The sequence below is a fragment of the Centroberyx gerrardi genome, chromosome 12, assembly GCF_048128805.1.
Source record: "Centroberyx gerrardi isolate f3 chromosome 12, fCenGer3.hap1.cur.20231027, whole genome shotgun sequence".
Taxonomy (NCBI): Eukaryota; Metazoa; Chordata; class Actinopteri; order Beryciformes; family Berycidae; genus Centroberyx; species Centroberyx gerrardi.
The window spans coordinates 13147177-13169802 of record NC_136008.1 but is presented as its reverse complement, the minus strand read 5'-3'; the positions used below and the strand labels follow the sequence as shown (position 1 = coordinate 13169802).

Genomic DNA, 22626 nt, shown 5'->3' with positions numbered 1-22626 from the left:
TTGAGCCGGTATGGCCAGCTGTGCAGGCACAGACTTGCGTGGGGGAATGACTGTGCATCTAGGACCATGATGATGATGCGTCACCTGGGCTTTCCCTGCGGAAACACAGCTGTGGCGAAAGGTTCCCCCTCTCCGCATAATCTGTTCCTACTCCAAACTCATTAGTCCTGTCTGTGTGTTTGTGTTTCACGCAGGAGTGTTATGTGTGATTAGGACTTTGACTTGCGCATGTTTGTGTGTATGTGGCATGTGTGTGTGGCATGTGTGTGAGTGTGTTTGTGTGTGTGCACCTAGAACAAAGCCTACAGCCCTCAGGCGGTTCCTTCCCCCCACGGTCTTGCATAGTCCTATTTATTGCACACAGACCTTTTCTGTCCCCTCTCCTCCCCCCTCCCTAGTAGTAAAACACCTATAACTTTCACGGCTCCCGTAGAAAAACAGTGGCTCTCTCTTTCTTTCACCAGCCGCATTCACTTGTCTTTCACCTGCTCTCTGCTGCTATTCATCTTTCACTCTTTCGCTCTGTCATTTAACCACTCAGTAACAATCAGTCTCTCCGTCTTTTTGCTTGTCTTCCATCCTTCTTTTATGTTTACTAGCCGATCAACAAGTCTCTCTGTGGCTTTTAGTTGCTCTTCTTCAGATGGTTTCTTAAACATGATTCCACAGATGTGAGCCTAACTCTTGGAAGTAAAATAGATTTTGTTGGTAACACTTTATGTTATAGTGGCCTTGTTCAGTCATATCAAATTGTATGTTAACTTATGAAAAAGTATTGTAAGTAGTCAATAGAAAATCCACCTGCAAGAATGTAACACAACATTGTTAGTACAAAGTTCACAAACGTAATTGGGTATAATTATGTTGTGATGCTATACCATTGTAAGTATATTAAGTACTTTGCCAGTATTATGTGCTTCCAGTACATTTCCATTGCTCAACACACAGGTTAATGAAGTGGCAGAATGCCATTGTAAAGTGAAATGTTACGACTTTGTTATGTTTTCAAATATTGCTTTGGGGTCGAATTGCGCAGGCTTTTATGTTGCACTTTACTACCAGATAGTGTTTTGATTTACTCTTCCAGCCACAGGCCCAGACCCATCCTCGCTCCCTTTCTCTCGCTCTCCTGCCCCACACCCCCTTGCTCTCCCTCGATCGCCCCCTCTTTAAGTATTTTGCCTCTGTAAAAGCCATCGCCCTCCTTTCTCTCCGTCCTCGGCCCATTCAATAACTGTCACTCTCCCTTTCTCTCTCCCTCCTCCCCCTGTCACTCCACCCCTCCCTTCTCCCTCTGTTCACGCTCAGACACACTCCCCTCCGCGGTTATGGGGAGACCCCTAACCCTACCCACATAGTAAATGGGCCAACACCGTACCCACCAGTCCTTACAATAACACAGAGCTTCTCTCCGGCCTATGAAACACCACTGAACACTTGCTTCTTCTTCTCCTGTTTTCTCTCACATTTCTCTCACTTCTCCTCCCCTCCCTCCTTTTCTCTATTCAGCCCATTAGCCTCCCCCTGTTTAGGTTTTAGGGCGTGTAAAAGCCCTAAACTCTTTTGGAGGAGAATCCCCTCGGCCTGTCCCGCTCGCACAATCATTAACGCATGAACGCACACGCTTTACTTTTACTTCACTTTTTCTCACATTCTTTCTTTCATTCTCCCGTCCTCCTGTGTCTTTTCGTTTACCGTCCTTCTTTGCCTTTAATGGAAGTTCTTGTAGCATCCCACTGTTGCACACACGCACCCTCGCTGTGCGTGTGTGTTTGTGTAGGAGGGGTGTTCACTGATTGTTTACGGTTTATGTCTTTACGATCTTGCACACACGCATACACGGATACACATACACAGAAACATACTGTTTCCGCTGTAGTGTGGGGGCCCACCGTGTTTACGTCAAGCAGAAATATTTACAACCATTACTAACCGCATTTCACACACACATCCGGACAGATTTACACGGTTGCTTGGAAACATCAAGGTCACATGCGTACCTTGACAGTCCAGCACCTACACACACTCACATATCAGTGGATGTAGCCCAAACATACTGCACACTCTCATATAGACCCAACATAACATATCAGCCATAAATAATACACAATAGGCCCGTTTTAGCAGTGTGAAACCGTTGCGGACTATACCGCATAAAGTTTCATGAGCTGATTTCACACTTCGCCCTCCATAGAAACAACACATGATCCTTATGCGTTCCTTGTGACATGATAGCCACACGCATTCCTTCACACACGCAGCCACAGTGCAAGTGTGAAATTCACCAAGTCCTGCTGACGGTGTCAATGTGTGCCTGCTTTGACAGTTTTGTTAGTTACACTCTGTCATAGAGGGTGGTTCACATGGGAACTGGCAATCTGTGCCTGTGCGTGTGTGTGTGTGCCTGCATGTGTGCGTGTGTGTGTGTGTGCGTGTATGTGTGTGTGTGTAAACTCTGAGCACTCCCTTGCTGTAGATTCCCCAGATGAGTGACTTGGAACTTTCCAGCTGTTTGTGACAGCTGTGCGACTGGAGAGAAGTCCAGAAGAAGAGAAGAGGAACGAATCGTTGATGAAAAGAAAGAGAGGAGTGAAAGAGAAGACGAATGTGGTACTGACAGAGATTGGAGTCACAAGGAAATTTGAGAGCCCTGCGTGCGTGTGTGTGCGTGTGTGTGTGTGTGTGTTTTTAGCACCCGAACCGGCCGTATATTAGAGGGCCGTAAACTCAGTGGGTGATTGACCAGGATGGCTGTGGCCACTCAAAGTAATGATACCTGATTACGCTCTGTGTGTGTGTGTGTGTGTGTGTGTGTGTGTGTGTGTGTTTGTTTGTCTCTGACCCCTCTTTGACAGCCTCGTCAGCAGTGTCAAGCAGTTAGACCATTAGCTTGTTTGTGAGGGGAACTGAAGCTGGTGTGCGCTCTCTGTTATTGGTGTGTGTGTGTGTGTGTGTGTGTGTGTGTGTGTGTGTGTGTGTGTGCGTCCCACAGGACTGGGGCTAAACTCACTGAGTTATAGTCAGCACGGTGAACTTCTGCAGAGTCGCATCAGCCTAATATTTCAGCTGTAATTTAAGTGTAGGTATGCTAAAGCTGTTTCCACTGCACTGGTCCATAAGGAGCTAGCTTGAACGTGCACAAGTTGGGCACAAACACACACACACATACACACACACACGCAGAGTCACTCACATTCTGTGGTAATGGACTGAAATCCATGGTGGATTTATGTGTGTGGACGGTTCCAAAAAATCTATTATTTCCATATGCTCCTAATACCGTCGCTCACTGCCAAAAGCAGCATGGAGACTGTACGTATGTGTGTATATGTGTGTGTGTGTGTGTGTGTGTGTGTGTGTACAGATATGCGTGTTTGCATTTACCTCTATGATCTCAAGTTTGTTCTCCCTCTCTTTATTAGCTGTTTTCCTCATCCTCCCCTCATAACAGTCCACCACACCCTTACCTCTCCGGGGACTGGGAGAGAAACAACCATCAGTTTAATAGCTGGGTGATTTCATATTAGTTCAATGTGTGGCACTGAATTTTTGAGGTTTCTCTCTCTCTCTCTCTCTCTCTCTAACTCTCCCTCTCTCTCTCTCTCTCTCTCTCTCTATAATCTCCCTCTCTCTCTCTCTCTCTCTCTCTCTTTCCCTCTCTCTCTGTCCTCCAGGTGTGTGGAGGAGGTGTGCTGGACTCCAGAGCAGAGCAGTGTGCAGCCTTTAACGCCCAGGAGTTCATGGGTCGCCTCTACAACTGGGAACCTTTCACTGAGGGTGAGGACTGTGCAACACACACACACACACACACACACACACACACACACTCACACGCAGTAGTTTAGGTACACAATGCTTAAATGTGATAATAGGCTTATAGTGAGAATTAAATGGTAGGGGGGATTGAGAAAGCTTCAGTAATTTAATGTGTGTTTGACGATGGAGTGTGTTTAGGTGTGTTAAAGTCACTCTGTGATTAGTGTGTGTGTGGTTTTATTTGTGTGTGTGTCTGTGATTGTAAAGGTCTCTTGGCAGGACTCCACAACATGCCCAACCCACCACAATCCCTTCTCTCATTGGAGCAACCCTAGATGTTGCATTGAGGGTGGTATACTGAGAGAGAGAGAGAGAGGGAGAGACAGACAGATAGACAGACAGAGAGAGAGAGAAGAGAGAGAACAACTGGGACTCAATCTGCCTTTATTCTTTTTCACAAAACACTCTCCCTCTTTTTCCTCTCGTTTGTCCAACATCTCCCATTCTCCCTTCTCTCCTGCCAAGCTTCTCCTCCCAGCTCTGACTAAGCACACAGATTCCTAGTGAGTGAGATAAAGACACAGAGAAAGAGAGAGAGAGAAAGAGAGAGAGAGACAGAGAGAGAGAGGTGAGGGGTGATGGGATGCAAGTGCTTTGTCACATGACCAGCGCGAGCGAAGGAGAGGACGTGGCGTGTGTGTCTTAATTTTTGCATGTGTGTGTGTGTGTGTCTATGTGTGCTCATGCGCATTTGTTTGCTTTCTTGTTAAGTGTACAATAGTTCAGTGCAGTGGAGAATGCGTGTATTTGTCTTTGTTTTCCAAAGCCGGAGGGGAAAAGAGAGAAAGAGAGAGAGAGAGAGAGAAAACAGTAAACAGAGATTTGAGGAATTTGAGAGAAATGGAAGAGCGGATTTGAGAGAGAAAGAGAGAATATTATAAACATGGGGATTTGGGGAGTGAGAGAGAGAGAGAGGGAGGCAGAGAAGGAATGAAGGAGGGAAAGAGAAGAGAGAGACAGCTGTGAGATGACATCAATAGAGTTTGTCACTGGACTGTGTGTGTGTGTGTGTGTGTGTGTGTGTGTGTGTGAGTGTGTATGCATGTGAGTAGGCCTATAGATGGATGGCTTGACGGATCTGGGAGAATACCATGGAGAAATGTGTGTGTGTGTGTGTGTCTCTGCGCTTGCATGTGATTACTGTATCAGTTGGCTGCAGTTTCCCAACAGACACGCTGTGAGAACATAGAGCTAGAAACACTAGATCAGCAACACTCGCCCAAGTACATCGGCTGTATGAGAGATCAGAGGCAGGTGTCCTGCTGGTAGTGGAGTCCCTGCCTTGCCCAAGAGAACACGGGAAAGCAGCCGGGTGTCTTGACTAAAGCTTATCAGAGTGTAAACGGCTGTGTTAATATTGTTGATGGATCATGGAGGCGGATCTACGTGATGGATGTTGTATATCTGTACCAGGAGTCATGGCCAGGGTATCGGCTGGAGACAAACTGTCTGCATAAACACACGGGGGCTTTCCTTTCACCCACCATCGCCATCTGTGTGTGTTTGTGTGTGAGAGAGAGAGAGAGAGGGAGAGAGACAGAGAGAGAGAAAGAGAGATTACTGTATTTATCCTGAATTGAGCTGCTCTTAAAATTTTTCTGTCCACTGTGTGTCCTTGCCCCCTCCACTTAGGGTTATTTAAACCGCCATGTCCTTGAGATACCCTGAGAAGAGGGGAGAAGAGAGAGAGAGAGAGAGAGAGAGAGAGAGAGAGAGAGCTCTGACAGTGAGTTACATGGGTACTAACGCTGCCCAGGGTAGCAGTTTGATTCCCACTGGAGCCAGACATGCCAAAAATGTACGCACTCATAGCACTGTAAGGCACTTCGGATAAATGCAGCAAACCAAATGCTGTATGTTACATTTTTTTTACTGTCGGGCGAAAACCTTGTATCTCTGAAATGTTTTCAGGGACTAAGAAAAACAGCCTTGCTTTTAGCTTGGTGACGATGTATTTTTGACATTATCCAATGGGTTTTGAAAGGGTGTCATACGGCCAAGAGGTCGGAGAATTTGTTCAAGCCGTAGAGGAGCATGTAAACCTTCCACAAGTGAAACTGAAACTCACCAAAATTGGAGTTACAATTGGTGTTTATGCAGTTGGAGTGATTTAATAGAGTGCTGCGATAAGACTCTGACGGAAGATATGTGGCAGAGTATTGGCGGATGACATCAGCTGGATCAGATAGACTGGATCTGCAGAGGAGATGGTTCTTATTCACTCTGCTAAGTAAACTATGTCACACTGTTTACATCTGACTGGTCCCATTGGCTACAACCCAAACCCTCATATCGAGGTTCCCATCAACACACAGCAGGCTATGTACAGTTGTGGAGGATGTGTGTTTCTGTGCAGTATTTATAATTTCTCTACAGCTGCAGTCGCTTGTTTATCACTCTGTACGGCGCTGCATATATTTCCATATATTTGCCGTTTACAGAGTGTTTATGTTGAATTGTGCAGTCAGTTCTCGCTACTCAGCGACCTGCGATGTCTGATTTTATTGCGTACAAGGTGACGGCCATGTAATGTATGTATTTCTAAGCGTTGTGGCCTATGGTGTGGAACTGGAAGCTCAAACACTAAAGCTGTCACTGGCAGAAACAAACCGCAGCAGTGATAGGCCTGATTCCGTTTAGTGCGCTCTCAGCTGAAACCACAACATCCAAGCCTAGCTTTGAATTGTAATACCTCTGTAGTTTGGTAAGCACACAGCGTGCAGGTGTTGTTTTACTTCAATATTCTCTTTTTTTTCAGGCCTCATCCCCTCTCTGCACACCCTTCCTCCCCTCTTCCTGTCCCGCTCCCTCTCTCTTTCTCTCTCTCTGTTGGAGTTTGTTTAGATGGAGAGATAGTGGGGAAGTATATTTAGACAACATATATTCCACTGTCTGAACACTAAGCTCAGAGAGAGAGAGGGACAGAGAGAGAGAGTGGAAGAGAAAGAGAGCCCAGGGATACAGACAAAGAGAGAAATAGAAACAGAGAAGCAGAGCGGAGGGAAGGTTGTTGTGGGCAGAGACAAAAAGAAAGATAAAGACCAAATTAGGGAGCAAGATCAACGGTGATTAAGAGTTGGAGAGTGCTAGAGGATGACTTCAGGGCGCAAGAAGAGGAGATGGAGAACGAGGGAGATTAGACGGAAGAATACATAGAATTTAGAGAGAGAGAGGGAGAGAGAGAGAATGAGTGGCAACACATTTCCCATTTTTAGCTCCCCCTCTCTTTCTGTCACTGTCTCCATTCTAATCTCTCAAAGATAACTATGACAGACGGAAAGGGAGAACAAGAGTGGGAAGGGAGAGGGTGGGAACACTGCCTCTCTCTCTCCCTCTCTCCCTCTCTCCCTCCCTCCCTCCCTCCCTCCCTCTCTCCCTCCCTCCCTCTCTCTCTCTCTCTCTCTCTCTCTCTCTCTGTCTCCAGCTCTATCAGGCAGTGGCGAAAGAATGACAGCAAACAAGTTTGGAGAGAGTAGCACTGAAGAATAGAGTTGGCTTGTTTGGATGACACTGATGGACAGTGACTCATAGTTTTCTCAAACACAACACCCATTACAGTTATTCAAAATCATTAAAATTAATTGATATGTTTACTTATTAGTATAAATGTTTTTCTCAGCAGAAGTACATTTGTAAAGTTTCATTCCAAAATGACATCCAGCTTTTGAAAACACAGAGTCCTTCTCTAATAAAAAGATGGCATGAAAGTAAAGCACATTATGGGTTACTACTGAAGGTATGAGTCATCTTAAGACCTTACGAAAATAGTTATGAGTCTGGGTGTAGAATCATGTTGTGTTTTTGAAATGCTGATGGATTTCAGGAAAATGTTCCCTACATGGACAGGGCTTTGGTCTTACATTATTTTAGTCCCTTTCTGTTTGCCGTCTCACTTGAGCTCCTTACTCAGAAAATCAGACACACTTTCATTCCCCCTATTGCTTTCAATGGCATGAGACACTTTGTTTCCCTATATGCTGATGACATATAATTGTATGTCAATGCAATGCAATTGTATGTCAACTACCTCCATTCCTCATATTTTAGAAACATTGCCAGAATTCAGTTCTTTTTCTGGCTATAAAATAAATTGGAATAATTTAGCTGTATTACCACTGAATCTGTCTCTGCTCCCTGGCACGTTGCCCTCTCATATTCCCGTTGTCAAACAACCTAATATATTGGAGTCAACATTTTTACCTGTTTAAGTCTAAGTCAAGTTTTTCAATTGTAAAGATGGACATCCAGCCTGAGTAAATTTCCTCACCTCTACAACACTTCTGCCACCTCCCTCTAATTAGTGGTATATGGTAGTGTACTCCTTAGTATCCAAATTTATTTAGGGAGGTGAACAATCACGGGTCAGGATGTCCACCATGAAAGGGCAGAAAACTGCAAATGGCCTCCTAATGCCAAACTTATGTTCTGTCATTGAGTTGAGCCCGCTCTCAACATGGCTCAACCCTGAAGCTGATTTATCTTGGAAACCCACTGAAGTAAGCTTAGCCTTTCCACAGCTTTGGTTTACTCTGCCCTCCCTCTTAAACGCTCCAAGCTTCATTTGGGCTCTGTTGGATTCTTCTTTCTGTTTGTGTGGTGTGCTGCAGAAATGGAAACCAGCATAAAATGGCATCTTAATGGTCCAATTTTACATAATCACTTTCTTCTCTCCGGAGGTTTTCCTTTTTCATTCCCAGCATGGGCTGACAAATGCGTTTATGACCATGGCATTCGCTCTTTTAATGACGTGAAAGTTCATGGTGTACCTTGGAGTTCACCACATACTACACACTTTCTGCACTCTCTCTTGGACACACAAGGTCAAACCAGGGGTCTGGCATCTGACCTTTACTCTTTGTTCTCAACTATCTGGTGTAAACCTCTTCACATGGAACGGGGTATGGGACTTTGGGTTACTTGCTGAGAATTGAGAAAGAATATGGGAATCTGTAGTTGTTGCATCAAAAAACCCAGTCATCAACTGATACACTTTCATTCACAGGACCAACCTCACCCCATAAAAGCTCACTCGTAAAACTCATCCCAACTCCTTTCTCTGTCTAGATGGATATCTAGGCTGAGAAAATGCTTGTATTGTGCCTGAAACCACCACATACACTCACGAGATGAATTAACATTTATCTTGATATAATTAATATGGAGCTTTGTGGCAAGGATGCATGTTACAAAGGAATATACTATCCTGTCTTGGCCAAGTGCCCTATGTAAAATCAAAAATATCTAGTGTTGAACATCAAACACAGTATGTTTATGTAAATAATTGCTGTCCTTAATTTTCTATGTATTCGCAGTGGCATTGATGTAATACCACTGTTTAATTACTTTCAAACATCAAAAAGAAAAATGTATCACAAAAAGATATATAGGATTTTGGGAAGAATTTGGGGAAGTTTCTGACCACTCTTAGGTGTCATGCTGGCCCTGTTCATATGAATATAGATCTCACCAATGGGCACGGTGCTAATTGATTTGGTGGAGAAATACGATACCACAGTGGGAAGTCGCAGTTTCAGAAGCCCAGAATTTGTCCTTTTAACCCTTGAATCCCCACTGACAGAAGCTCCTCCCTCAGAACCACAACAAAATCTATGGCCCCCTACTCATGCTATGAGCTCATATCTATTGCCCTGTTGCACACACACACACACACACACACACACACACAGCCCTACATGCACCCTCTCTACCCCAGGGCTTTAACCCCTGCATCACCCCCATTCGCTCACATCAAAGAGAATGACGAACAGAGGAGCCACTCACTGTCCTTCGCTGCCTTTATCACTCACTCATCTCTCCCTCTCTCTCTCTCTCTCTCTCTCTCCCTCTCTCTCTCTCTCTGTCGGGCTCTGTTAAACTCTGTTAAGCACAGCATAGACACTCTCTCCTCACATCCTCTCCTTCGCTCGTACCCCTCCCCTATTCCCCTGCGAGATTCTCTGCATTCTCCGTTCGTCTATTCATCTGCCTGTCCTCCGAGCGCTGAACGACTTTCATTTCCTCTCTTACCTCAAAGCAGCCCTCGCTTTTTCTGATCCGTCCCCTCCGCGCTGTCTCTCCCTCTGCACTTCTCCCCGCGGTGTGCACCCGTTGTGCTCCTCTCATAAATCTAACCTTTCTGTGGTTTATGTTTACACCTATCCTCTGTGTTTATATCTCCTGGGAAAGGTGCACCAGTGCGCTCTAAGAAGGGAGCAGTTGGGGGGGAAATAGGTAATCACTCTCCCTCCGTCTGACAGTCAGGGGTTATATGGTCTGGCCTCGGTTTCCTGAACACATGGAAAGAAGCTCATTGCCCAGCTGCTTCTTCTCCTCGCCAGACACACACACACAGACAACACACACACACACACACACTCATACAAGAGCACACGGTCACACACACACATGCAACAGACAAACATACACTTTGCAGGAGCACTCATAATATACACTCTCGCACACGTATCGCAAGAAGGAAAAACTTGGACAGGTGTTTATGCAAAACAATGGGTGTGTAGCTTCATGTGCAAATATGTATCTATAGTATGTGTGTGTATTTGCGTATATGTAACCCCCCCCCCACCATTCTCTTTACCTGTGTTGCAGTGGGTCCAGAGAAGCAGTGCGAGCTGACCTGCAGACCTGCTGGCTATCGTTTCTACTTCCGCCAGGCAGAGCGCGTGAGAGATGGAACCCCCTGCGTCAACATCAGTACCAACGATGTGTGTGTGGAAGGACGATGCCTGGTAAGTGAATTTGAATTCGGTGTGTGCATGTTTGTGTGTGTATTTGTGTGAGAGAGGGTTTTGCCACAGGTGTCTAAGCCCAGGTCTCTCCTGTCTAGCTGGGGATGACATAGTCCAGAACCTGCGTCTGGAGTCTGATTTAAGCCTGGCATTCAGATTCAGAGTGTCTCCAATCTTTTTTTTAATCCCCTACTCTGGGCCTCTTCTCTCTGTTTCTTTCCCTCTTTCTTTCTCTCTCTTTCATTCGCGCTCTCACCCTGTCTCCGATTCTCTCTCATTCCGCCCTTTTTTTTTCTGGCAGGAGTTCGGCCTGCAGCAGTTACCAAAGTATTTTACACAAACAACAGTGAAATAAACACTGGCAATGAATGTGAAATGTCAACAACAGTGAAATAGCTATTCTCCGTTCTGTCCCCACCCCTACTCCCGCTTCTCCCTCGTCCCCCAACCCCCTCTTCCCCCTGTTTCCATTGTCTCACCCATCAATCACATCTTTTCACCTTCTTCTTCTCCCAGACGGAGGGTTGTGACGGGGTATTGGGCTCCAGCTCCGTGATTGACAGGTGTGGGGTGTGTGGTGGGAGGGACAGCTCTTGTCGCAAGGTGACGGGAAGCTTCCAAAATGCCACGGTTCCCCTTGGTTACCACAAGATCCTGGACATCCCCCCCGGAGCTACCTTCATCAACATCACTGAGAGACGAGCCAGCCCCAACTACCTTGGTGAGATGTACAAATACATTCACACACACACACACACACACACACACACACACACACACGCAGTTTCAGATCTCTTGGATAATTACTGGCTTCAGCTACAGTATAAGTGAGGTGTTGGCGAGGGAATCGCAAATTTGGGAATGAGATTTGGCCCACAAGTGTGTGTGTGCTGGCTTGAACTGGGCCTGTAAATTCTGTGGCCTAGCAGACTCAGGGCAGATAAAGCTAGTATTGTTAGAGCTTGTAGGGAACCAGTGAAGTGTGTGTGTGTGTGTGTGTGTGTGTGTGTGTTTGCCTGCCCCCTATTTGGTAATGAGACAGCACTCCACTGTCTGTGTTTGTCTGTCTGGGGGTGTGTTTGAGTTTATGGGGGTTTCCTAAGAATTTACCGCTGTGTAGACTAAACAAGAGTCAAAATAAGAAAAGAAAGCTTAACCCTCCCTTCCTCCATCATCCCGTCTACCCCTCTGCCCCCCCCTTCCCCCCCCTTCCCCCTCCCCCCAGTCATGAGGAGTGGCACAGGGGTGTCGGTGGTGAACGGGCGTTGGGCCGTGGACCCTCCAGGGGAGTACCAGGCGGGGGGGACTACCTTCACCTACACCCGACCGAGAGCACAGGCCGAGGGGCAGGAGGAGAAGGGAGAGTCCCTCGTTGCTCCAGGACCCACCACCGCACAGCTGCAGCTATATGTGAGTGCTAGAACGCAGGAAGGCATACAGTACATCTTAATCTTTTAAGCAAACACAAACCAGGGCACGGCAAAATCAGGGTAATGATAACAATCACACACATACACACACACACATACATACACACCCGTATACACATACACACCCATATATACATATTTGACATCTCCATAACATTGTCCTAAGCCCAAGGCTATGCTCTCCTGGACTGTGTCGAGATCCGTAAGATAGGCGGCATTATTTCAGCATTATGCTGGGTTAAAGCCAGCTATATGAAGGCTTGGCTTGAGCTTCATGAGGCTCGCCAGGGATTAATAATAACAACACTAACCTCAGGCTAAGATCTTATTAAAGAACGGGAGTCATCCGGAGCTTTCTGACCGCTGACTGCGGGGCAGGAGGGGGTAAAGATAGCAGGCCTCCCACCAAACCCAGGGTTTGATCTCTGTGGAATCACTTACATTTATTAAGGCTTAAGGTGATATAGAAATAGGATATAAAAATAGCAGATGAAAATGTTGTTGCCACTTCGCTCCTGCTGATTAAGTTTAGATGACCTTGACTGTTTAAAGTCTTGTAACATGGGCTGAGGAGTGCTGAAGAGTGCTTGAGCAAGACACTGAATCCCTGCCAGCTCCGACCCCTGACCTCTGACCTCCCTTTGGTGGGGGGCAAGAGAAAAGCGAATCTCTCCACGGGGATCAGTGAAGTATCGCATTACATTTGTGTACTGTGTTGTTGAGTGTTTCTCGTCACCTCCCGCTTTTCACTTCTAACTCTGTCTGTTTTTCCATCTCTCCCTCTGTTTTGCCCCACAGATCATTTTCCACCGGCAGAACCCCGGCATCGACTATGAGTTCTACATCCCTGTGGAGAAGGAGAGAGAGAGGGAGAGGCCGAAGGAGAGGGAGGCAGCGAGGGAGAGGCCGAGAGAGAGGGAGGCGGCGAGGGAGAGGCAGAGGGAAAGAGACGCAGCGAGGGCGCCGCTTCGCAGTGCCAGTGAGTCCAACGCTCTCCACCTCTCTGCTTCTCCCTCTTTTATTTGGCAAACTTCTTTGAGAATAGTGTCCTGGGGTCGGCTCTGTTTTCAGAATCAGAATCAGAACGGTCTGCACGGTCTGCACAGTCCCTACAGTAGCCTGCCTCACACACAGGCGGGGTGCTTGATATTCATGATACACATATGTACAATACATGGTTGAATCTTGTCAGTGGCAGAATTGAACACTAAATCAAACAGAAGATGTCGAAATTCATTATGTCTAAAGTACACAGGCAACACTAATCCAACCCAGATTGCGAGAGAGAATGACTGACGTGTTTATGGATTGGGGAGGGGTGTGGTTATGGGTCGAGTGGGAGGGGTTCCAGCGTGTGTGTGTGTGTGTGTGTGTATCTAGATGGGAGGGTATCTGGTCAACATGTTCGCTGTCATGAGACCCTGACCTCATCATGACATCATTAGCCACTGACTCACTACCTTCCTCACACTTTCTGTCTCTCAATATTTCAACATTCGTATCTGTTTTTCCTCTTTCTTTGACCTTTGTTGCTCCTTTCCCCTCATTTCTGTTTTCTAATCTCTTTTCTCTCGGCTCTTCTGCCCTACTCCACCATTCCTGTCCCGTCTTTTTCTTTCCTTACCTCTCTATCTGTCTTTCCCTCCCTCTCAGGTCCTCTCACTGTGTCCGTGGAAGAGCCTGTTCCTGCTCCGCCTATTTCAGCCCCTTCTTTCCCCTCTTCCTCCTCCTCTTCTGCCTCTTCCTCGTCCTCCTCAGACCGATGGACACCCGAGCGGTCACGTCCTCGCAGCTCCGCGCCCAACAGGAACGCCCGGATCCCCCCTCGCACCGACCTGCCACCCGACACTCAGCCGCCGTTTGTGTGGAGGAGAGGCGGGCTCACCGAGTGTTCTGTATCCTGTGGCAAAGGTCAGGTTTCTGATGTGTCTAGTACAACTTTCTTTGTGTGTCACTTTTCTTAAATTAATTTCTGTGTACTGTTAAATGTTATTTACTCTTACTTTATATGACGTGATGTCTCCCTCTTGTGGTTGTTGGGTTTAGGTGCAACACCATGGACCTGAAGTAAGAGGATGACGTTTCTCGCTTTCTGTCTCACTCTCTCCTTCCATATATCTATCCCTCTGTCTCTCTCTCTCTCTGTAGGTTCTCAGTACAGGGTGATTCTGTGCATTAACCGCCACACGGACCAGGAAGTCCCAGACAGGAAGTGTGACTCTGCAGCCAAACCCGTACCCGAGGAAGAGCCGTGTAACACACACCCCTGCCCACCATTGTGAGCAAATGTGACGCAGAATTGCCATGCTGTATAGAAACATTACATAGAGAGAGATATAGATATTATATATTGTTGCTGTTGGAGGAAAACCTTTCATTTCAAAAAACATTTCAGGGAGTGAAAAAATCATCTGATTTTCCAATGGAAGCATTGTTGAATCTATATAAGGTTTAATTGACTCTATTGGTAACTCACTACATAGAGGTCCATGTAACATTTCTCAGGTAAAATGGAATGAGTAACTCAAAAATTGTAGCTAGGTTGTTTCTATTGATTTTATGTTTTGCCACTATAAAACTACATTATGTCTAATGTGGAATATTTAATTGTGTTCTTTAACCAAAGCGCATACAGTAGCTATCAGCAGTGTGGAAGACAGCATGCATGGATGCAGCGATTTCCTTGCATACAGGAACTTTAACTTCAGCAATGGCAAAAATATTAAATGTTATTTCGATAGTTCTACGTCTGAAAGCATGTGTCCTTGTGTGATTTCCCAGTGAAAAACAACTTTAACCTCTCTCTCTCTCTCTCTCTCTCTCTCTCTCTCTCTCTCTCTCTCTCTCTCTCTCTCTCTCTCTCTCTGTGTGTGTGTCTGTTAGCTGGGAGGCCAGTGCGTGGTCAGAGTGCAGTGTGTCGTGCGGCCCGGGGCTGCAGCAGCGGCAGCTCCAGTGCAGACAGAGTTTCGGGAACCGCTCCACCATGGTCCACCCCCAGCGCTGCGCCAGCCTCACCCCGCCAGAGTCCACCCAGGCCTGCCAGCTCCGCCTCTGCTCCCACTGGGAGGTCGGCGCCGACTGGAGCACGGTCAGTCCGACAGCACCAGTCTGTGTGTGCAGAATTGTATGCGTGCCTGTGTCTGCGTACATGGCCACGAGTGTGGGTGTGTGTGTGTACATGTACTGTATCTGCAAACATAGACACAGAGAGAGAGAATATCCAAGTTCATTGGGGTTTTTTTTATATAAGACGGACACTTTTAGTTCAAAATGATTTACATTTGTGTATGTATTGCAGTAATTCATAATTATTCTATGTATAATTGTTGTATTTGTTGTTGGCAATATGTACACATGTATTTCATGCCAATAAAAGCTCATTGAATTGAATACAGAGAGAGAGAGAAAGAGAGAGAGAGAGAGAGTGTGTGTGTTTGTGTGCATGAATTTGCTTTTACATTGGGTATGGTGCTTAATTTGGATCACTCAATTTGACTCCCTGCCTTTCTCTTTACCTCTTTCTTTCTTTTCTTTTTTCTCTCTTTTTCTGCCTCTCTCTCTCTGTCTCTCTCTGTCTCTCTCTCTCTCTCTCTCTCTCTCTCTCTCTGTGTCGCTCTCTCTCCCACTCTGTCACAGTGCTCGGTGGACTGTGGATTAGGGAACAGGATTCGGAGTGTGCGCTGTGTCAGTGACCACGGCAACGTGGTGAACGACAAGGAGTGCAACTCCAGGATCCGCCCACAAGGAAGTGAGGAGTGCAACATGGGGCCCTGCGTCACCAACTGGTACTTCACCGACTGGTCCAATACTGTGAGTGACACACATGCACACACAAACACACAGAAACAAACATGTACATTACAGTAACCCTCAACATGCTCTCCCGTTCCGTGTGTGTCCCTCAGTGTTCGGCGCAGTGTGGCCCCGGGGTGCAGAGGAGGGAGGTGGTGTGTCTGACCCGGGGAAGGGGCAGAGAGGGAGGAGGAGGGGGAGACTGTCTGGGGGACAAACCAGCAGAGATGAAGGCCTGCAACGGGGGCCCCTGTGTGCCCACAACCATATGGTACAGCAGCCCCTGGACAGAGGTAGGATGGAGCAAAGGAATAAGGGTGGAGTGGAAGTATGATATAGGTGGAGGAAAATTAGATTGGAAGGATGGAAGGATTTCTGACTGATGTAATTTTGATGTGTTTGTACTGCTGCATAGTAAATTTAAAATGTACTTTTGTTTTGATCTTGTTTTTTTCTTTTTCTCTTATGCTTTGGGATTTTTTTTCAGCTTCTACATACTGAATTTTTTTATTGACGCATAGTAAGTTAAAAAAAGAGTATTTTCTTGCCATCTTCTGTTTTTGTCAGCTGTGTTTTGTTTTTCATCTTAGTTTTCTGTTTGTCACCTTATGTTTTATTTGTCTTCTTTATTTTTGTTTGTACATTTTGAAGTGAGATGTTTTTGGATTATTTTTATATGTTTTTTTTCATCCCGCCTACGCAATCTGCAATTTTTTTCTTTCCTACTGTATTTGTGTTTTATCATTTTTTTTATATTTGCACAAAAATAAACTCTAAACTGCTTCAATAACTATTACAACATTTCTGAGACATATGACTCATTTTCTTTCTGTTTGCAGTGTAATGTTCCGTGTGGGAATGGAACTCAGCGACGAGACATCATCTGTGTCCAGAAGATGGGGAACGATTTTACCATCGTACCGGCCGGCAAGTGTGCTCATCTGGACAAGCCCGCCGCGGTGCAGGAGTGTGAGATGGGAGAGTGTCAGCCTCAGTGGTTCACTACAGAATGGAGTGCGGTGAGAGACTAGGGGGGGGGGGGGGGGTGTCACATCTGAGGATATCAGAGAAATAGGAATGATTGGATAGAATGAGCAAAAGATCAACTGTATGAATGGAAAGGTCAAGACAGATGGAGGAAATGTATCGGACGAGTGTTTTCCTCTTGAGGGCATTCACACAATCAAATGACAGTAATGTTGAATTGAATTTGTATCCATATATTTACACTCTCTCTCTCTTTTTCTCTCAGTGCTCTCGTTCTTGTGGAAAGGGCCTGCAGATGAGGGAGGTACGGTGTCTGACGCCGGACAAACATCACAGCCAAGAATGTGATTCCACCACTAGACCTGAAGTGGAGCAAATCTGCAACACAATACCCTGCAGTCCGCAAGTCTCAGGTTGGTGTGTGTGTTGATGTGAGTGTGTATGTGTTTGTGTTTGTGTGTCTCTCTCTCTCCACTAACCTCTCTCCTCCTCCTCTCTTTCCACAGATGAAAACTGCAGGGACAGACGTCATAACTGTGTGATGGTGGTGCAGGCCAGGCTGTGTGTCTACTCCTACTACAAGACCGCCTGCTGCGCCTCGTGCACCCAAAGCGCCCAGCGGGCCAAGAGGCACTGACCGGCCAATCACGGTCCGCCGAGGTTTGCCAGGGGTCAGGGATTAGGTGTCAAAGTGCTGATCACCACAGAAACGACTAGTCTGTAGAAATGGACGGCCCAGAGTGGATGTAATACCTGTGAAGGCGTGCCATTCAGAAAACATTTAGCCATATTCTCCTGATTGTTCAGGTAAACACTGTGAAAGCGGCAAGTCTTTTCCCCGACTTCTTGCATACAATTTAATGTTATACTGTCACGTAGAATCACATATTCCATTGGTCTTGCTTCCATCTACTTGTCTGTTAGCTTGTGTATTAGCTTCCACAGGCTCATAATGTATCATACTGGGCTGAATGGTGCGTTCACTGTGATTTCCACTCTAGGAGGCCCATTTCAGGCTGAGAGATTATAATGGAAGGTGCTCACTGAAGACACAGCTGTGTTTCAGCAGCCATACTAGCATTTTAAAGATTCCTCCAACTCTGCATACCACTAATTATAAAAAGAAGTGTTGGACAAACAATTACCATGTGTGCTAGATAAAATGTGTATACTGTAGTACTATGTGCTGAGGATCTACTGGGACAAAGCGTTTCAGTACACTGCGGATGTCTCCCATTGAGCTACAGTGGCTACCCCAACTAAGCTAGAAGGATTTCCTTTACATATTATGTGTCTGTACTGTTTGCCAAAAATATTTCCTCAAGTGTCCTCTTATTGTTCAGATGAATATTTGGACAGATGAACCAAAGCAATGGGGTAACCACGGCAGTAAGTGACCAAATATAATCTGAGCAGGAAGGCAGAGAGATTCTTTCCAAACAAAGAGGACGGCCTGAAATCTGACATGGGACGTTAAACAAGTGCAGACTCTGTACAGTCCCGCGGCGCGTTCATATAGCTCTTTGTGAATGTGTGAAGAGGATTGTGGGAGTTGTGTGAAAATTCACAGCTAAGGTGTGAGGATTCATAGTTACAGTTTTTACAATAATAGAACTTTTACTTCAATTTATTAGTTACTACTCAGTAAAGAACAGACGTCATTTGTAGAAAATGATTGTCTCAAGTGAAGTTGATGGTGCACAAGTATAGAAGACTGACCTGAATTTGCATCTTGATGACCACAGCGCCATGACAACAGCACTGTGGTGAAAGACAAAACAAAGCAAAACAAAAAAGCCTTATGTCCTCCCTGTTTCCTTGTCTCCTTATCTCCTCTTTATGCATCCATCATCACCTGCCTTTTAGAATATGATGAATCTCTCCTATCAGTGCAGGTGAAACCAGAATGACTGACCCTGATGGAAGAATCTGCTCCATTTCTTTGGTCGGTCAGTGGCCATCAGTCATGACTCTCTAAACTCTGACAGAGACTGAGAAAGCTGCTTTCTTACAATAGTTTCTTTAATAAGATTGCAGATGATCTGGATTTATTGATTTGGATCAAACGCAATCACAATGTCATCTGACCTGACCACTGCTTTACACATGTGATTACTCTCTCTCTATCTATCTCTCTCTCTCTCTTACACACACACACACACACACACACACATACACACACACACACACAGAGGATGTGCCATTTTTGTTGTATTACAAGTTAGAAATGGTCAAAATGGTGCTTACTACCTACTTAAGACCTACTGCCTTCACCTTACTGCCTTCATTTTAGGACATAGTTCTCTCTCTCTCTCTCTCTCTTGCTCTCTCTCTCTCTCTCTCTCTCTCTCCTCAGTCAGACACACTCCCACACATAAACACACACACCCGCACACTCTTGTGCGTGCGAAGGTGAGCAATCTGTATATTTGTCAGATATGTTTTAATGTCTATAATTTCTTTGAGCATATGTAGGCCCTTATGTGTTTTTTTTAACTGAGTAGAATTATCAGATGTGTTGTTGTAGACTGTTAACCGCATTTATTCACATCTAACTGTCATGTAACTATTCATATTTTGCATTTGACATGAAAATCAGTGATTTTATTGTACTCTTGAATTTTGAATGTTTATGTGTGTGTGTGTGTGTGTGTGTGTGTGTGTGTGTGTGTGTGTGTGTGTGTGTGTGTTTTGTGTGTGTGCCTGATGTGATTGTGGCTTTGAATGTTATTCTTGTGTCTCTAATCGCTTTTAGTAAAAAGGACATTTTATATAAAAACAGAAAAAGGATAGTAATTTATCTATTATCAAAAGAACATGTAATTTATTTTCTCTTTAAAGAAGCTGTAGCAAATCTCCTTTGTTACTACTTACCAGAGTTTATGAGATTGTTATTATTGATAAATGAACGATTTTTTTTATTATTATTATTATTTGCAAAAGCGCAAAACTGTGTGGGAAAATTGCTATCACAAAGCTTCATTTCGAATAAAATTGATACAAGAGAGAAATTAACTGGTGTCATGTCAAGTTTGTTTTTTCTTTCCTTTTCTCATAAAGTCTGAGCGGATGGGCTAATGGCCTGGAATGCTCAATGTTTTTTTTTCATAATTTCTCATCAGTTTCATCATTAACATTGAATAAAGGTGGGGTGTTTTGTGTGTGTGCAAATTATTGCAAATTATTTTGTAAAGTGAACGTTATTTATTTTTTGACCAGTATTTGTTTTTGTGTTATCAATGAATTCCTCTCCAACTACTGTGCTACTACACTGACATTACCAGTTTGCTCCAACTGATGGCGCCATTGTGTCTCATGCACAAAACGGAGAATGACAAGGCAGAGTTTTCCCCCTCAGAAAATGAGTCTGCCTGTGGGATAAATGCCTCTTTTCAGTACTAGTAGTCTCTGCAGTGTGACATGACTAGTTTTTATTGATTCAAGATAGGCGAATACTGCTGCTTAGTCCAAATATGAAGGAGCAAGACAAGGAGTGGCTGGGTCTGATCCACACGTCATATCAAACATCCTAGAATGCAAGAGGTTTAGGGTTCAAGAAAATGGAAACAAAGGATTGTCATTCTCAGTTTCCATATGTCTATATTATGCACATTATAGACCATGTGTTTTTTTCATGCACAGGTCCTGACCAGTGAGGTAGTAGTAGGCTAAATAAAAAAATGTGGGTATAAACTCCTCCAGTTGGCACAAAACAACCTTTATCAGACGCTATCTTACATCGGTCTGCTGCCGCTTACTATGATGCACACGATGCATTCATGCCATAAATATTAATGTCAGCTTAAAAAGGCGGGTAAACTCTATTCCACAAGAAAAAACCCAGAGTAAATGGGAGTTTAGTAGGGTTTTCCCTCCACTATACATCCCTGGTTCCACTACCAGCCTAAGCTACATCATGCAAGGGATGAAGACCGAGGCTTACAGGGAATTCCGTTGGCGTGCTGCCCGTTATACTTTATCTGCCGGTACACCGTTTACATCCTCGGGGCGCGAGCGTTGCGTGCCTTTCCTGCCGGTGCTGGGTCTATAAGAAGCCCCTGGTGTGGTGATATACATGCGAGCGAGCGTGTGTGTATGTGTAAACTGTGTGTGTGTTGTGTGGGTGTATATTATGGGGGATGGGGGTGCTGGCTCAGGGGGCACGAGGCAAGGAAGGCAGATGGTGACCTTTCAGAGTAAATTACCCTGAACCCTGTGACTCTTTCTCTCTTTTTTTCTCTCTCTCTCTCTTTCCAACTCCCGCTCTCCCCACGCGCACACGCCACAAAGATAGATTAGATGCGATACCTTATAATATCTTGTAATATCTGTCAGTTCCTGTGTGTAGCCATGCTCACTCTGCCTGTCTCTCATCAGCACTATGAATTACATTTTCACACTTCTCGCTGAAATAAAATAGCCAGATTTCGGCTGGTTTTCCAAAATACAGGCCTAGCTGCAAAGTAGGCCAACTCCAACCCCAAGCGCTCTCGGTCTCTCTCTCTCTCTCTCTCTCTCTCTCTCTCTCTCTCTCTCTCTCTCTCTCTCTGTATTTGTGTGTGTGCGTGTGTGATTTTGGGCGCGCGCGTGAACAGCTGTAGTAGTCGTGACGGCGTGCACGGCGGTCCAGCGGCGCGCTTGATATCAAGAAGCAGCGTTTCAGCACCAAGGCCAGGGCTCGCGGCTAGAACAATAGGCGGCTCCGCGCACAGCACGAGGCAGCGTCTGCAAACGTTCCGCACCTCATTAACCGCAAACCGACATCTGGGCGTACTTTTAAAATACCTTCAAAAATGAATTTTGTCGGTGTAAACGTCGAATGTTTTGTTGTATGCGTGAGTTTAATTCGTTTAGGCTTAAAAGACGGCGAAGGGAATAAAATATTTATTTTTTCTGAAGAGTAGAGAGTTGTCGACGGTCCCTGGATGTTACGTCACAGACTGGCAACCGTTTGGGAGAGAGGAGGGGGAGGGAGAGAGAGAAAGATAGAGAGAGATAGATGGATAAATAGATAGAGAGAGGAACAGAGAGAGAGAGAGAGAGAGAGAGAGAGAGAGAGAGAGAGAGAGAGAGAGAGAGAGAGAGAGAGAGAGAGAGAGAGAGAGAGAGAGAAGGGGAGATACCGGCATTGGACGTGAAAAGCTATCTAGCCGTAAGAAGAGTGAGACGTTAAAGGAAAAAACAATTAGCCAAAAAATAAGTGAGACTAGCTTCCATTAACGGTTCGAACAATAACGGCAAGCCTGAAAAGAAGCTAGCTGTTAACAGACCAAGCAAGTTTAAGTCTCTGGGAAGTTACCCTAATTGAAAAGACAATTAGGCGGTAGGGTAGCCTACTGTCATTTTGTAAATTAAATAGAAGTTGGAGTGGGCTTTCGTTAAAGAGGATCTAGCTTCTCCGGATTTGAGAGAGAGAGTCGTGACGAGGGGACGGGCTGTCTGATCTCAGAGGGACCGGTGACAAGCTGTGATTTGGAGAGCGACGTTTACCTGCCAGGACCCTCCGCTACTCCAGACCAGCAACACGGGGTAAAAACACAGCCGAGCCGGTCTGTTACCCCGTTAGACACCGAGGAGGAGAGAGGGAGAGACGGCAGGCACAAAGAGCGGAGAGCATCCAGAGGGAGGAGGACGGGACGGAAAGCGCGCTGAGGACAACAACGGGGACCGGAGCGGAGCATCCCTCTTTTATTTGTGATTTGTAGAGAGGAGTCTAGCTGTAAGCAGCCTCTTAAAACGGTAAGAGCTTTAATGCATATAGCCTATATATTCCCATGTTGTTTTGTTCTGGTGTGTGTGCTTTGTGTGTGTGTGTGTGTGTGTGTGTGTGTGTGTGTGTGTGTGTGTGTGCGTGT

At 45.5% G+C, this 22626-nt stretch overlaps 1 protein-coding gene across 2 annotated transcripts in view; it reads left to right on the top strand.

Moving 5' to 3' along the window:
- adamtsl4 (ADAMTS-like 4) overlaps positions 1-19771 on the top strand; it is a 30503-nt gene extending 10732 nt beyond the window's left edge. The window contains exons 5-17 of one of the 2 annotated variants that reach the window (XM_078287357.1): positions 3675-3777; positions 10423-10562; positions 11079-11283; positions 11788-11972; positions 12791-12971; positions 13751-13903; positions 14141-14270; positions 14876-15080; positions 15629-15802; positions 15898-16077; positions 16624-16803; positions 17037-17184; positions 17278-19771. In XM_078287357.1, coding sequence (XP_078143483.1) covers positions 3675-3777; positions 10423-10562; positions 11079-11283; positions 11788-11972; positions 12791-12971; positions 13751-13903; positions 14141-14270; positions 14876-15080; positions 15629-15802; positions 15898-16077; positions 16624-16803; positions 17037-17184; positions 17278-17408 — 2115 coding nt within the window. In that variant the 3' untranslated portion in view covers positions 17409-19771. Of the gene's footprint in view, positions 1-3674; positions 3778-10422; positions 10563-11078; positions 11284-11787; positions 11973-12790; positions 12972-13645; positions 13904-14140; positions 14271-14875; positions 15081-15628; positions 15803-15897; positions 16078-16623; positions 16804-17036; positions 17185-17277 lie in introns of both variants that reach the window. The other variant, XM_078287356.1, reaches the window with a different exon arrangement.
- Positions 19772-22626: the final 2855 nt, after the last annotated feature.